Source organism: Lonchura striata, chromosome 2 (assembly GCF_050655825.1).
Source record: "Lonchura striata isolate lonStrDom1 chromosome 2, ASM5065582v1, whole genome shotgun sequence".
Taxonomy (NCBI): domain Eukaryota; kingdom Metazoa; phylum Chordata; class Aves; order Passeriformes; family Estrildidae; genus Lonchura; species Lonchura striata.
This window is the reverse complement of record NC_140704.1, coordinates 20,457,533-20,474,703: the sequence shown is the minus strand read 5'-3', so window position 1 is coordinate 20,474,703 and position 17,171 is coordinate 20,457,533. Positions and strand designations below refer to the sequence as shown.

Here is a 17,171-nt window from a genome sequence, read left to right as displayed (position 1 = left end):
TGTGCAACAAGGACATGAGGCATCTGCTCTGCACTCCCACTGTCCTACAGTGTCCCCAGTGCTGGTACTTACAGGGAGTATTCTGAGGGTGGTGACTGGGACTGATGGACAAACAAAGAGGAAACCCTAGGGCTGGGTTTCAAGACAAAAGGAAGTGCAGTGGATGAGGAAGGTGAGATCTATCAGGAGGCTGTGGTGCATTATAGGATGGAGAACAGGAGGGCTTTAAAGAAGGGAAGGGTGCAGGACACACTGAAGGCAGTGACCTTCACCTGCCTTCAGTGCTTCCATACACAAATTCCCTGCCCCTTCATCCCCACTTCACCTGTGATGGTGTGGAAATGGTAATTTCTGTTTTAGTGGGTGGTCTGGAAGAGCATAAGAAGGATCTGAAGGTAAGAAATGGGTGTGGAGACCAAAACTTCTATATAGTGAAGAGAGAATTACTTGTAGAGGTAGAATTTATCAGTGAATGGGTTAATGTGGACTGAAATGTGAGAGAAGTAGATGTGTTACATAAATAAATAGGAACAGGGTCAATGCAGAAAATTTAGGTTTGTAAGGATAAATAATTCCGTATGTGATTAAAATACTTTTATTACTGAGTGGTCAAAGTATATTTATGTGAGGCAAAAAGTATGTGAAAATTATCAAATCACACAGTAATATAGTTTTAGTCTGCATCAAAGATTTATTTTCTGGTTAGCAAACATGATTCTCTTGTCAAATTGCTGGTATCATCTTTTATAGACACAACCCACAATAAGTTTTGGAAGACAAATCCTGTGACAGAAACACGGTATCAGATAAATGCAGAGTCACTTTTGACATGGCACCAAGCAAGAAAAAGCTGCCAGCAGCAGGATGCAGAATTATTGAGCATCACAGACCTTCGTGAAGAAATGTATTTATTAGGTAAAAATACCCTAAAATAATAATTTTAAACATGCTCTGTTTAAAATGTAAGTCAGATCCAAGGCTTTAACATGGATACTTATATATATCATAAAAATAGGTCTCAGTGACATTCTTATAAGAGTTGTCCTTCTCACAAAACCCTATATTAAAATAATGGAAATAATCTAACTTATGCTAAAAAATATATCACTCATTATTTAAAATATTATTTCCAGTTTTATTGAATAATTTTTAAAAATTAGAGACATTTAAAAAACTGACTATGTTTAGGGCTCACTAGTGACCTGGGCATCAATGCAAAACTCTGGATTGGTCTCTACGATGTTCTTGACAGTGGCTGGAAGTGGACTGGTGGAAGTCCTTTCAGATACCTCAACTGGGCTCCAGGTAAGTGAACTTTTCTTAAATGATGATCAACATCTGGACACCTGGGTCGGGTCAAAATTTCCTCCTCTTCTCTCTCCTCCTCTCCCCTCCCCATCACAGTGATGCTCCCATGTCACACCTCTTGGGATTTATCACTCTAAAGAATAATACCCCAGTGGCTTTGCAGCTGCAATGGTCTTGCACATTCCCTCCTGTGAAGGTGTGAAAAGTTTCACTGTTAACAGAGGGATTCTGTTGGTTTTTTTTTTTGTTTGTTTGTTTGATTTTGTTTTGTTTTGGTTTGGTTTGGTTTTTGTTTGTTTGTTTTGTTTTGTTTTGTTTTGTGTTTTTTTTTATTTTTTTTTTTTTAAAGGAAATCCCTCTGTGGAATCTGGAAAAATATGTGGGACTTTCCAAGGTAGGAATGGTAAATGGGAAAACCAGCTGTGTGATCGGAAACTGGGATATATCTGCCAAAAGAGAAACACCTCCTTGGATTCTTTCACCATTGCCTCAGGTATGCTGGTCAAAAGATAAGGCTAATTGTACAGGCAGTGAGAAATACTGTGAGAATGTCATATATGAAAAGGCAATATATTGTCAAAACAAAAGGCTTACACTTGTTGACCTGGGTCAAATACTGAGAAAACTTTAATTTTCTAGCTAATTTTAAAGATGATGTTTAAATGTTGTTCATCATTTGAAAAGAGCCCAGGGTACTGAAAAAGGCAGAAATAGGTGTTTAGCCATGTTATCCAGACCATGAAATACTGATGAATATCCTCTCATATATACTCTAAACCTATATCCTGCTAAAAGATGTGTGCCAGAGTTCATGCTGTCTGCTCTCTGTGACACTTTTTGTTCTATTCTGGAAGGAAAAAATCAGACTGTGCATCTGGAACCTTTCCCCTGTTTAGTTCCCTTTTTACTTGAGGCAGACTAGCTTCTTAGCTATGTGAAGAAATTGCTCTGAAGTTGCTTAACAGGGAATTCCCAGCATGCACCTAACTTCACAGTACCTCCCTCCCCTAATATATACGAGTATATGAGATTATAAAGCTCAGGGGAGCATGCATATCCTGTACTTTCTGGCTGTATCCAGGCAGCTCACTTGGAAAGGTTTCTGACCCTGCTAACCTTCAAAGCATGTCTGGATCTTGCTTAGGGGAATGCAATTTGCCCAGGTCCAAACCATGCCCAAGGAGCATCAGCCAAAGCAGTTGATCACACACCAATTCTGGGCACACATCCTCCCCTCTTCGGTTTGCTCTGCAGGTGCAGAGCATGGGAACTTTCCAAGCAGTGAAAGGTGGGCTGGCCATACTGAATTCATACCAAGAAATCAGCGTGGAATAGTGTGTGGCATTTCTGTGCAGCTGGAATGCCTGGTATAACGTTTCTGGTATAATGTGGTTGTGTCTGGACTCTCTGATATATAATTTGGACTGTGTAGGAGCTCCAGTGGGCTCCTGAGCACCTAGTGTTTCCAGAGGAAAAAAAAAAAAAACTACAATATTCACCAAGATAAGAGTCCCTGAGTAGGAAAAGAGGCCCTTTTCTGTAGAACTTGACTGTTCCCAGAGCCTCACTGAGAGGCATTTAACGTGGAGTTGTGCCTTGCACATTTGCATGTCAAATTACTCAGTATTTGCTTAATCCTGTAAAGCAGTTTTTTGGGAGCTCCAAGCACAAATAAGAGGGAAAATTTTGTTTTTTAATCTTTGTACCCTCAGACTTTGGCTCCTCTTCTCTTTCAGTATGTTCTCCAATATTTCAAGTTCATATCAACACAGGTAATTTTCTTTTTGATGTCTAGAATGGCTAGAACTTCTCATTAATAACGTAATTTTTTTAGGTGATTCAAAGCATTTTAAATGCCCCAAGGAATGGGTACCCTATGCAGGTCATTGCTACAGAATTTATAGAACACCAAAAATATGGAAAGAAGCCCAGTCTTCCTGCAGAAAAGAAGATGGAGAGCTGGCGAGCATTCATAATATTGAAGAGTACAGTTTTACAGTGTCACAGCTCGGGTACAGTGAGTATTCCTGAAGATCACTTTCTTTGGTTTTTTTTTTTTTTTTTTGGTTTGTTTGTTTGTTTTTTAATCTGGGATTATGCTGTTGCTATTATCCATTTAATCATTATAGCCATGGTCTTATATATTTTTTTTTAAGTTCTTCAGTCAGAAGTGGGTGTGAAATGTAATTATTCCATTATAAGATATATTCATACCTACAATTAACTTTGTGTTCTCAGAGCCAGATGATGAGCTCTGGATTGGTCTAAATGACTTCAGGATTCAAATGTACTTTGAATGGAGTGATGGCACACCTGTGACTTATACCAAATGGCACCACGGACAGCCAACCCATACTTGGAATAAGGCAGACTGCATCTTTATGAAGGGACAGGTAAAAATCCCTTCCTCACTCTAATACTTTCTTCTGGCCTTTTCCTCCTAAAGTGAAAATGTTCATGACAAAAAAAAAAAAAAAAAAAAAAGGAATGCTGGTAATATATATGAACTTGGTTTAATTTAGGATATCTTAGATCTTAGTGTGGAGGGATACTTGAGACTAGATCTAGGAAGCTGTCATGCACCAGAAGCAGTGCACTGCATGGAGAATTGGTCTTCTCTGAGACAATTCCTATCTGAAATTGGCTGAAACCATTCACCCTCCACATGGAACATGACTGATCATAGTCAAATAGATTTCTGGAGCATGGACTTTCTATTTTTTTCTCTAAAACTACTAAAATATATGCATTTAGTGCTACTTTGGAGTCACAAATCCAGATTTTATTTTATTTTCTAATAATTATATATATAAAAAAAGTGTAATGCTCTGGAAAAATACTTACACAAGATATATTTTCATATTTTATGTTTGGTTTATCCAGTATTTCCTTGACATATAGATCTGGTTCTATGAACATAATAGATGCTATGCTGGTGAGAATAGAGAGAAGCCTAATATTTCTTTCCTGCTCTCATCAGAATCTCATCTGAATTTTTAATAGATATGTTCTCACACCTCTGAAGAAATTGGCCTCTTATGTATGTATATGTATATGTATATGTATATGTATATGTATATGTATATGTATATGTATATGTATATGTATATGTATATGTATATGTATATCATTTATATTGATATATATCTCCCAAATACTGTATGTATTTGGGAATTTTGGAGAAAAAAACAAGGCAAGGAAGAGAGCTGAAACAGTTTCAGCCATAAGGTGACAGAAGGGCTCTTTCAGAGGATGGACATTCTTTTTGGACCTGAATTGTCTCTGACTTTCACTTCTCTTTGTGGTTTATTCTTACGATACGTAGGATGGATCCTGGGCTGACAGTGCTTGTGAAATGAAATTTGGCTACATCTGTAAAAGGAAACCCTTGGCTGAAGAAGCAGGGGAAGCTGAAGTTACTTACCCAGGCTGCCAGAAAGTAAGTGTAAAACAAAAGCAGCAAAAGGTGATTGTGTATTACTTTCACTTCCATGATAATAACTATGACAGAAGTAAATTATTTTGACTGTTCCTGTTGGAGCCTAGAAAACTGTTAGTTTCATAAGCATTGATACTTCTTAGACTGATAGGGAAACTTTTGCTTTATTTAACATAAATGTAGATTGACTTATTTTTTTATTCCCTTACAAGTGTATTTCACTCAGCTCTCTCTTACTGCAGAACTGATTGCTGTACCCATAAAAGCCCCTCTCTGCAGAGCAGTCTTTTCAGGGTGTAACAAACTGCCAAGGGTTGCATGCCTCCTCAGTTCTATCAGCCTGCCACAGGAATCAGGAATACTTGATCTGACTGTTTTGAAGGTTGTGAACTCTTGTAACAGCTACTTATGGAATGAGAAGGCAGAGCAAACTTTACACAGGGAGCTGCAAAGCGGCTGTGTCTGCCAGCCCCAAGGCATAACCACGGCTCACTGTTTGCAAAGATCCCTGGTGTGTCCTGTATCAAGGGACAACACATGGAGTTACGGTCACAAAGCTATGTTTGATTATCCTCTTGGTCCTTCCATGGCCTTTGGGATCAGTTTTGGCTTGGGGCGTGGTACTAGTGTGGCTTTTGGCAGTGCACAAAGCCATGCAATCTGACAGCCTCTCTGCACATCTCTGCTTCTACCCTGACAGGGCTGGATGAAGCATGGCTTTTTCTGTTACTCCTTGGTGCAGTTGCCAACAACATTTTCAGGTGCAAAAAAAGTTTGTGAAGAAAACAAAGGTTACCTGGCTACTGTAAGAGACAGGTATGGAAAAATAGCTCTTGTCCTCTAATATGTGTGTAACCAAGATGGAAGTGTTAAACAGAAATTTCTTCTTACTTAGCAGTTATTTATAATGTCTATCTACTGTGGCACCACTCTTTTCCAAGAAAATTTAGGGTAGAGCTGATGCATAATACATCAGGGACTTTTAGGTCAGCAATACAAATATTAAGGATATTGTTACTACACACTTAAACTGCTGTTGCCCCTGGGAATTAAAAAATTGGGTCACCTGCACAAATATAGATTGACAGATTGTTTTGAAACACTTTGAACTAAAAATAAATATATAAACATGGAACTATTTATTTCTCTTGGATTCAAGCTTTTCAACCTTTTTTTGTTTTCTTTGCAACAGCCACATCTGGAAGAATATTAAAATAAAAATAGATTTTTTTTTTTCCCCACAGTAACAAGATTTAAAGATCTAGAACTTATTATAAAACTCAGTAAAACACTGTAGCTCTTTTTTATACAGGATGAGAAATATAGACACATTAACTTAAGTATTGTTTGGCTTGTGTTCATTGCACAGTATAAAAGGTGAATAGAATCATCCTAAATTCTAGGTATAATTTACATTAGCAAAATGTAAGGGAAAAAATATTTTGTATGATAATTAGAACTATAGAAGTAAGATAATTACACTTGCTTCATTTCATACATATTGACAAATCACCTTAACCTTACCAGATTTGCTACCATGAACTGTGTGAAGAAATTAATAAATTCTGATAAAATGTGATGCAACAGTTTGGTGTTTACTCTTCACAGATATGAACAAGCTTTTCTGACCTCCATAATTGGATTCAAACCAGAAAAATACTTCTGGATTGGTCTTTCAGATGTGGAAGAACAGGGGACATTCAGGTGGGCTAGTGGAGACCCTGTCACCTTCACTCACTGGAATGTGGGAATGCCTGGTAAGTGCCATGGGACCATTGAGTTCCTGCTCTAGGGAATGATAAAGTGAGGATTTGAAAGTCAAAATGTGGTTTAGAAACTCTCTGGCATAAAGCAGCACAAAGGGTAATGCTGCTTTCTATTTGTGCTAAAGGGGTAGATCAGGGATTGAGGTAGCTCCTTCTTGAAGATCATTTAGGACTGCACATTCTGTTGGTATCATTAGGTTTTTGTTGTTTGATGGGTATTTTGAAGTAACTCCTAGCATAATGTAAAATGAACTTATATCAAAAAAAGTCTTTTAATGATTTAATAGGAATTCATATGAGCTATTGTGAGCTACTGGTATCCAAACAGAGAGGGAACAGGTTACTCTTAAATAAGCAGCAGATATTTTGAGAAGATGTAGTCATCCATAAGATTTACCAACTTTATATTTTATGCAGGAGAGGAGTCAGGCTGTGTGGCCATGGCAACAGGACGTTCAGCTGGGTTATGGGATATTTTGGACTGTGAAGAGACAAACACATTTCTCTGCAAGCAGCTGGTGGAGGGAGTTACCCCCCCTCCTCCTCCTCCAACAACATCCCCTCCCCTGTTTTGCCCAGAGGGATGGCTGTCTGTTTCTCAGAGCAGCTTCTGCTTCAAAGTAGGTGTTGCATTTCTGAATGCAAATGTTTGCCATTTAAATAAGAATAAATTTTGTCCATGCATGGAAGGTGGATTTTACCCTGCCGATTTGACAGACAGTCTGTGGTAACATGTCTCCAGCGATCCCCAAGTGGTATGGCTGGGAAATGTTGGAAAAAGCTGTATGTGTATGAACTGAAGTTTGGAGCTTCAGGAACTTTGAGATGACAGGAAAATCAATAATCAAATTTGATAGACAACCACGGGGCAAATGGTTGAACAATTAAATAGTAATAGAATGAGACCAGAAAATCAGAAGAAAGATAGAAGCCCATATCTGTGTTTTTAAATATCTGTAATATTCAATCCAGTATTTAATTGCCCACTTTCTATAGATTTTTCAGGGAGGAAGGGAAAAAATGCAAACATGGTTTGAAGCAAGAGATTTTTGCAGAGCTATTGGAGGAGATCTTGCATGTATCCACAGTGAAGAAGAACAAGACCTGATAGCTAGACTGTAAGTACCTGCAAAGCCCATCATTTAAATAGAAGAAGAAAAAAAAGTTAAATGCCTGTCTGAAAGACATAAAGGATTTCTGTTGATCAATTTCTACTTTACAATGATGGTGTAAAAAGTGGCAGAAAAAATGGGTAAAAAGAGGTGAGCAAAAGTTTTCTTGACACATCTCTGGGAAGGTGGTGCCATACAGTGAAGTAAACAAACTGCCTGAACATAAATAAAATAGAGAGAAGTATCATCAAAATTGGTTTTAACTGAAGTTAATTTAATGAGATAAAGATATTTTTACCTCCTGTGTAGCTGATCAGTAGATAAAATACTCTTGACTAAAAGAATATTTTGTGACTAAGTAATTGTGACTAAGAAAATAGTTGTGACTAAGAAAAGACTGACCTATTGATATGCTTGTATAGATGTTTAAATCAAGTCCATGAGTGCAGGCAGGTCTGAATATGAATGCCTAAGCTACTTAGTGGAACAAAGACCTTTACATATTTTTTCATTTAACTCAGTTTTTGTGGACTTTGTGATCTTTCCCATAAAGTTCTGTGTTTTACTGCTTCCTGGCACATGTACTGCCAGGCTGTTTTTCCCCACGTGACAATTGAACAATTTCTTTATATGATTGTCTCAAATTATACTTAGAGTATCAAGTGTGCTGACATTTATATAATGCTATACATTCCCTTCTCTGTTTCATGCTGTGTCTGATTCTCTCTATTTTAATCATTCAGAGACAGAGGTTATATTCACTTTTCTTACTGGATGGGTTTAAGTGCCTTGGACTCTGAAAGTGGATTTACATGGAGTGATGGTTCACCAGTGAGTAAATAATTTGTTATTCCAGCTTTTTGACACTTTTTTTTAAATATCTCTCTTGGCAGACAGCTCTCATCTCTCCTATATAAAATGCAAGTAACCTTAAGTCTTTAGTACTTGATTCTTTTGTACGAATTAGTCTTAAATCTTCTGATAGTTCATAATTATAGATAAAATACAGCATTTACACTAATGAAAGGTGATGGAGTCTAGCTCCTGATTTAAGCAAGTCTGATTGTGCTAATCTCTATATTCCCATTTTCATTTGCCGCTATAAATAATTTTGTATATCTACACTGGCTCATCTTTGCTGCCCTCATTGTCTTAAGTAGATAAGATCTGTCAGGCCCAAGGCCACATGGCAGCACCAATGGATTGTCTTGGGTTGGAACATCTGAGCAAGATAAACAACCCAGAAATCAGAGAACTTTTTTTTTTTTTTTTTTTTAGAGCTTCACAGGAGAACATCAACTCTCCTGGTAACAAATGGGGCAAGAGCTGCCTCATTTATAGCTTATAAACGCACAGATGAATTATTGTTTTGTTCAAGCGTCATGCACTTCTTCTTAAAAGGTCTGGCATTAAAGAGCAAGATGGATCATGAAATGAAGTACATTCTTTTTTAACAGAATGATACAAGACAATTGTTTCCTTAAAAAGGAAAATAGTAACAAAGTTGTGTCTCCACTACAGGTAAATTTTGAAAAATGGTCACATGGAGAACCAAACAATTATGATGGAAATGAAAAATGTGGCGTGTTTACTGGCTATCTCAATATGAACTGGAACGATTTATTTTGTGAACACATGCTGGACTTTGCTTGCCAAATTAAGAAAGGTAAGATATCTTTCTCCCTTTAGTGACTTTTAGAGGTAGATAAGAACATCCTTCCCAGGCCAGATCATACTATCTGTATGTGTTAGAGACAGCTGTGCCATCAATCACAATAAAACAGTTTATACGTATAATTTCAGTAAAGGCAGTTGAAAACTATTAATTAATCCATGAAATACACAGGCATGTTTGGAAAGTATATGCAGTTTGTTGGGGAAGAGAAGCACAACAGCCTAAAGTTGGGCAGTTTCTTTAAGTTTAACTTATGATGAGCTCTAAAATGATGTTTGCTGAATATAGCCCTTTTTTCAGATACTCTGAGAAGTTCTGTGACAAAAATAAGCATATACTAAGTAACCCTTAAGATTATTATTTACAATTAAAATGCTAACTACTGTGTAAATATAATTGAGAGAGAGCTGAGAAACATAATATACTCAAATATTGATTTATATTGCAGGAGCCTCACTGAAACCAGAGCCTAATTCTACATTCAGTAAGTCTTGTGCTTCCATTGAAAAAAAATTCATTAACATGTAATGAAGTTAATTTCTATTATGGGTAATTAATGTTTTAATTTGCAGATTATGAATATGTTGTTGGTGAAGATGACTGGATAATATACAAACACAAGGAATACTACTTCAGCAAAGAATCAATGTCTATGGAAAGAGCCAGAGGTTTTTGCAAGAAGAATGGTGGTGACCTTGTTGTCATTGAGAGTGAAACTGAAAAAAATTTTCTTTGGAAATATGTAAGAAACATGTTTGCTTGAAAAATGCACCATTTTCTTTGAACTGAGGCACATTTTTTTGGCTGGTTTGTGAAATATTAGAAAGTGTTCCCCATCATTAAAAAAATAATCAGTTCCACCTTTCATCCTTTCATTGGCTTATCTACTTAAAAGCTTTATTATAATAATTATTTTAATAACTTGCTATAGATAGAAAAATTCTCCACTTCCTTTCAGGAATGCTCTCAGGATGCAACTTTCAAAGACTGCTCTGTTTAGCTGAAAGCTGCAATTACTAATTTTGATTTTTTTCTAACTCATTCTTTTAACAGAATTCAATAAAAGCTCTTTGTCAAAGTAGATCTCATATTTGCAGGAAATGTTTTAAGTTAGGATATTGTCTTATAGGAAAATAATGGCCTGGTGATGATATACTGTTTTGTAATTTAATAAAATCAAATTTTATTACGTTCTTTCCTCCGCATTGCTAAGTACAAACCCCCACAATTAACTGGCAGCCTTTCAGCAAATTCTCACTATGTTTTCCTAAAACTCTCAAAAATATTGTTATAAGCCTGCTTAAGAGGTCATTCTTGCCTTCTTAACATAGCTTTTTTCCTCCATTTCTTTTTTGGATAATTAGCACTTTTTTATTGTTGTTGTTGTTGTTGTTGTTATGTTAGGCTTGTTTTTTTTTTTTTTCCCTTTCCCTTAGTTATATACTGAAAATTGGAGGGAAACTTTGTATTTTTGCAGTTTGGGCACATAATTCCAGCAACATTATCTACTATGAAATTGAGCAATAGAAACAACAGCATTTTTGCAACTTTTTAAAATTTTATTTTAAAACTGTTTTATTATAGCTAAGAAAATTTGTTTGTTTGGCTTTTTTTAGATTTTCTATAAAGACTGGGGGAATAATTTCTATATTGGCTTAAGTGTGAGCCTTGACAGAACATTCCGGTAAGTAAAAACACATTAATTTTGTCAGACTCATAATGTATTCGCATTTGACATGGTTGGCTCTAGGAGACAGTTAAACTGATACAACCTATAGACAGGTTTATGTCCTTACATAAAGTTTAAAAATGGGATTCTGCTACTCAGAAAGCATTTCTGCCATCATATTTCTACTATCTATTTCTACCTCTTTTGGTTCTTTACTCTGCAAAGTTGCTTGGAGGCCTCCAGTATATTCCAGACATTACTTGCAGGCATTACTCAATGGTGAAATGATCAAAGATAAAGAGCTCTAGAAACCTGCAGTGAGAGGCATCAAAGTGGGTTTTAGAGGTGAAATATCAATACTGGAGGGCCCTTGTCTGGATTTCCAGATGGTTGTACTCTAAGGGCTCAGGGCAGGACAGCTTCAGGTCAAATGGAGTCGTTACTGTTCTACAAATTATTTTGGAAACCAAGTGCCACCCTGAAATTATCTTAAACATCCCCTGGAGCCTTAGATGTGTTGCAGACATGTATCCTATGGCATTCTCTCCCACTGCCTCTTTTTGTAGTGCATGATTCTGGGATTTGAAGCTTGTTCAGATGGGTCTCAGCCTCTTCATTTTAGTCTCTCTTCTGTTGTCACAGATTACCTTTGTTGCCCATAAACCACTCTGTAGTCTCAGCTCTAGGAGAGTCTGCTTTTTATATCATATTCACTGCTGAGATGATAGTTGTTTTCCCAGTCCTCCCTTGTTCCCTAACTCTTTCATTCCCTTCCCTTCTGATGAAGGTGCCACTATTTGCTTTATATTGTTTCTTCTGGTTTATTATGTACTGGTTTTTCCAATTTGATTCAGGAGGTTTGCAAGCAGCTAGGCATCCTGATGAACTCCTAATCTGTAATTTACTTCCAAAAACACGCATACACTTATTCAGTCTCCAAAATTGGAAAAACATTGGATTGTCCTGGAGGTGTTATTGCCTGAAGATTGTCAGTCTTATCTGATTCATCACTTGACTTCCAGCACACCGAGGCCTTTTCACTTTTTTCTTGGCTACTTTTTGAAAATAAATTTGTAAATCACCAAGCTAGGAAACTATTGATGCGTAATTGGAAAAAAAATACCAAATAGGTGTATGATATTAAAGATTTTCTATGCTTAACAAAATGGTTCCAAGTGGTTCCCAGTATTGGTTCAAGACTTTCTTACCCTACAGGTTCTTATATTATTGCTTTTGACACAGGAAATTGCTAAAATAAGCTCAGGTGTCTGTTTCTGTGCTCCAGAGAAATCCAGGTCCAGTGTTAGACTGGTGCATTTCCAGCCCACTATCGGTGTTCAGAGACCAAGAGAAGTTGGGGCACCAGTAAAGATAATTTCTTCAGACCTGGTCTGAGTCAACACTGTAGGCAGTTGATATGAAAATATTTTTCACTAATTCTAAGTGGAAGATCTTGGTTTCCTTTCAACAAAGGAAAACATGTTAGTAAGCTATGATACAGGAAACATAAAACACAAACTCAAACATGTCCTTTGTAAAGAAATATTAGCTAATTCAATTTAGAATTATAATTCCCTCAAATTACTTCTTTCAGGTGGATGGATGGAACATCAGTGAACTATGTTGCCTGGGCTCCAAATGAACCCAATTTTGCAAATAATGATGAAAACTGTGTGGTCATGTATACCCATACAGGTGGGTGCTGTAACAAATTCGATCTGCAGGATGTGCCTTAGGCCAGGGAGGACAGTGCAGGCAAGGCTGGTGGGTTGTCATACTGAGCAGGCTGATGTTTCATAGTGTTCAAAAAGCAAAGGAAAATTAATTGTAGTCTCTTATATTTATACTTAAAAAAATTGAATTATATTAGCTAACACATTGAATTACACCTGCAATTTTAAAAGAAAATTTTGAAATTAATAAATCAGGTAACCATCAGACAATTGGCAGATATAGTCAGTATTTTTTCTCCGCTAACCTCTGTCCATTTTATGTCCACCTCCCCAGGATATTAGATTTGTGCAGCTCCTAAAAACTGAGGCTTTGGCCATGGCTTGGATTATTATTAAGCAATGCTATACAATATTTTAATTAAAATAAAATATAATATTTAATATCCATTAATACAGAGAACTGGAAGTAATTGTGTTTACACTAGCCAAGAACTTAGTCTTTTTTTTGGATCAGTAAACTATTTTTAAACATTTCTAGTCTCAAAACCTATAGCTGAGGTGATTTTCCTAGGCTCTCTTAGAGGTGAATGCAAGGATATGGACACTTTTGGGGAGTAAATATTATGTCCTATTTTGGAAATCTTCTTTCAGATAAGATGAGTCATGATCTTAACTTCTCTGAATTAATATTACTATAGCTCATTAAACATTAGGTGTGAAAAACTCTACTGTAGGTAGTTACCTGTAAATGTCTGCAGCCAATTAAACATATGTCATTTTCTTATTCATTCCTGATCTGTAAAGTGGGGATGATGATGTTAATGTTATCATCCAATAAGCAGAAAAGATACCAGAAAACTCTAAGACTGTGAGAAGCTCAGGTAGGAAGGTAACCAGGACTGACTGCCTTGTATAGATAGAGCAATTCAAGAGACTTTACAGATCTCAGAGATTTAAGCATTTGATCTAAAAATCCCCTTTGTCAGTGCAATGGTTTTGCAATATTTAAATATCTCTGTTTCTAGAGAAATTATTTATACTCTGAATTTTGCTGGAAATGTGAATATTTTTAAGAAACAGACATACAATAACTTATTGTTCCTGAGGGAGAAAAATGCAAGTGCTGCAACCAGTTTTACTTCCTAGAATAGATTTTCTTTAGGAAATGACACTTTTTATCTCAGACTTGCTTGCATTTTTTTTTGTTTTGTTTTATTCTCATTCTAATTTTCTTTCAGGTACATGGAATGATATCAACTGTGGCAGTGTTGAGTTATTCATCTGTGAAAGGCTTAACAATACCGTTCGTCCAACTGTTGCTCCCACTTCACCACCACCAAAGGGTGGGTGTACAGAAGACTGGCTCCTCTTTGATAATAAGGTGCAGTATGAAATACCAATATATTGTGTTTTTAAAAGAGAAAAATGAAAAAAAATATTTGAATCAGTTTTTCAATTGTAGCAGGGTTTTTAGTTATCACAAATTATGTTACATTTCTGTGTGTTTAAAGACCTTAAAATTACAAATCCCAAAACAAAAATTAAAGCCTCTGTTGGGACCACAGCAGTTATGAGGGAGCTCTTGAGACATACAATAAGAAAGCTTGATCTTACAGCAAATCTGCATGAGGGAAGTTTCTCATCTATCTTTGGTAACATGAAACACTGGCAAAAATGTCTGTTCTCATTCACTGTGCTGAGCTTATCCAGCTCTCGCATGTTGCCTGGACACTTACTCATCCCTTGCCTACTATGCAATGGCTCTCAAGCCTCCAAGGCACCTTTCCTTGAGCAAATTTGTCAGTTTTTTTATATAACCAAACAACTTAAGGATTTTAAATAATCCAGTCATAAGATTTGCTGCACTTTATCATGTACAATCACATCTTAAAAAACAAAACTTCAGGAAAAGAGACTGTATGTAATAAAAATCCATAGATTTTCATCAGTGAAGCTATAAAGGGCATAAAGGAACAGTGTACACTACAATACTAGTACTTAGAGTACACCTAGTAATGAAGATAATTCTCAATAATGTTGTTTTGTCTAGCTCTGTCTTCCCTTTGATTGAGGAAAAATAATTCAGTTCAATAGAGATCCTTTCTTGAGATACACTGGTTATTGTCTTCCTTTTCCTTCTCTTTCTCAGTCCTGAGGAAAAGTTACAAATTCTGTGCCTTCCATTTCATGGTGCTCTCTCAAGATAAAATCTCTCTTCCTCACCTCCTGGAAGAGGAGCTTCTAAGTCTTTTCCCTTCCCTATCATTAAGAAATGATAAATTCATGGCTTTATTTACATTGCCAGAATAATTTTCTTTCTGTGATTATCCTGTGAGAACCAAATCTGGTTTGACAAACAGGGCAACAGAAGATGAGATATTTTGCTCCAATAATATGTTTTATCCTTTTTTGTTTCCTGAGGTCTTCTTCAGCATTTCTCTTACAGTCACATCTAAGAATTATGCTTAGAAGGTTTAATGCAAATTCTGCTGAGGTCAATAGACTGACATATCCATTCTTTTAATTATAGGCCAATTTTCTAATTTTCTAGTACATGTCTTCTCTGTCATTTAAGCCTAAAGACAAGCTAGAAAGTACTGTTAAATTAGCTAACCTCCTCTTTTACATGAAATACCCAGTTTATTTTGTTTGTTACAAAAAGATATTTTCATCAGAAATTAAAACAGCATCTAGATTCAGATTTGGCACACTTCTCTTTTTCAGTGTTTTAAAGTCTTTGGCTTTAATGAAAATGATACATTGACATGGCATGCTGCACGAAACAACTGCATCGATCTTGGAGGAAATCTGGCTACTATATCAAAAAAGGAAGAGCAAGGTATAAAGTACCAATGTTTTGACAATGATGACACACTGATAAAAAGATTTAAAAATATGTTAGAGCTTCTGCCATAAATGCAGTTATTTATTCCATATTAATACTAATTTGTGCTGAATGAGAAATTACACCTTTGGAAAAATGCTTGCTCAGGTTTTAGTTTTTTAATATTTTGATTAAATATTAAAATCATAATTTGGAGGTTAATTTAGGACATACTGCTGAAATATTAATCATTTTTGTTAGAGGCTTTTCATATTATTAAATGTCCACACTTTTTTAAAAGAAACTACCTCATCCTTGAGGTGACATCCATCTCTGATCAATCTATGATTCTATGATTCTATGCCAAAGTGGCACACAAAAGGAGTAACAACCAAACCCAAATCACTGGGCACCTAGCTGCTGAGCCAGAGCCACATCCTCAGGGAGCAGAAGGCTCCAGTGCTGGAGTCCAAGCTTCCCCCTGTTCCCCTTGCTCTGCTGGACCTCAGCACCTGCTGGTCTTGCTGCTCAGCATGTTGCAAATGTTTGAAGAGGCCCCATGTTTGTTGGGGAGATACGCTGCCTCAGGTCCTGAGGGATTCACATGGACCATCTCCTACCTCACTCCATCAGTGCTAGTGGTTTAAATTTCTTTTTTTGCAGCAGAGGAAGGAGATTATTTAGTGGAAAATCAGTCTTGGCAAGAACTAAGGAGAGCAACATATGGTATTCCACAAATTCATAAATACTTTGTTCATATATACTTGGTTACTAAGTAAGGTTTAGTCCGTGTTTTGCCTGTTTAGAATTTAAGTTATGAAGTCAGGATAAAGAAGAATTAACAAAGAAGAAAAGGGAGTCCACACTCAGTGGACTCATTTTCTATGTACCAAGGCTTAGTGTACTCATGTTAATTTCTGTAATATATTAGAACATTTTCCTTGCTTCCTCAGATGATGAACAACATAGAAGAGTGTACAAATAAATTCCTGTTTCATTAAAAATTTGCCCATCCTTAAAATTTTATATACTTTTTTCCAATTTTTACTTCAGATGACTGATGTTAAACACCTATAAATATATATAAATTTTATTTTTGTCATGAGATTGGCACCTTATTATAAAGAGAAAACTCATCATCTTGGTTTCAAGCACTCTAAAGTCTGTGGCACTGGGGAAGAGTGCATTCAGTTTCCATCCTTATAACATTTTTCTTTTTTCACTTCAGCTTTCCTTATGTCCCTCTTAAAAAATGCTGCAACTGATGCTTGGATTGGACTGAATGATATAAATCAGGAGCACACATACTTGTGGACAGATGGAAGCCCTGTAGACTATACAAATTGGGCAAAAGGTTCCCGAAGTTATTACAGTATGGTAAGCATCAATTTCTGTTTGTCACTTAAACATTACAACTTTGGTAGATGAACAAAACATATGTAGCTACTATTGTAATTCTGTCCTTTCCTTTTTGAAGAGTTTTTTTGTTGTTTCATTGCTTTTCCATGTGAGAGGTGTATCTACACACTTTTTTTCAGCTTCTGTATTTGTCATGGTTCTGTATGAGTTCAGACAGAGATTTGGAAGAATTATGCAAAACTCAGACAAGTGAGCAATTCTCCTCAATTTACCATGACTCATTAGGACATGCAAATTAACCATAGCATAAACTATATAATTTTGGGATGCAGTGAGTGTTGTTTAG

The 17,171-nt window shown here is 36.3% G+C and overlaps 1 protein-coding gene across 1 annotated transcript in view; it reads left to right on the top strand.

The window, feature by feature from the left end:
* Positions 1–17,171, top strand: part of LOC110476205 (macrophage mannose receptor 1-like) — a 32,097-nt gene that overhangs the window by 3,970 nt on the left and 10,956 nt on the right. Inside the window, exons 4-22 of the mRNA XM_021540979.4 lie at positions 751–915; positions 1,189–1,305; positions 1,658–1,801; positions 3,143–3,325; positions 3,547–3,701; positions 4,634–4,747; positions 5,448–5,563; positions 6,356–6,504; positions 6,931–7,133; positions 7,510–7,631; positions 8,369–8,456; positions 9,147–9,291; positions 9,749–9,784; positions 9,873–10,042; positions 10,917–10,984; positions 12,564–12,664; positions 13,881–14,023; positions 15,367–15,481; positions 16,695–16,843. Of these exons, the coding sequence (XP_021396654.2) occupies positions 751–915; positions 1,189–1,305; positions 1,658–1,801; positions 3,143–3,325; positions 3,547–3,701; positions 4,634–4,747; positions 5,448–5,563; positions 6,356–6,504; positions 6,931–7,133; positions 7,510–7,631; positions 8,369–8,456; positions 9,147–9,291; positions 9,749–9,784; positions 9,873–10,042; positions 10,917–10,984; positions 12,564–12,664; positions 13,881–14,023; positions 15,367–15,481; positions 16,695–16,843 (2,483 nt within the window). The remainder of the gene's footprint in view (positions 1–750; positions 916–1,188; positions 1,306–1,657; positions 1,802–3,142; positions 3,326–3,546; positions 3,702–4,633; positions 4,748–5,447; positions 5,564–6,355; positions 6,505–6,930; positions 7,134–7,509; positions 7,632–8,368; positions 8,457–9,146; positions 9,292–9,748; positions 9,785–9,872; positions 10,043–10,916; positions 10,985–12,563; positions 12,665–13,880; positions 14,024–15,366; positions 15,482–16,694; positions 16,844–17,171) is intronic.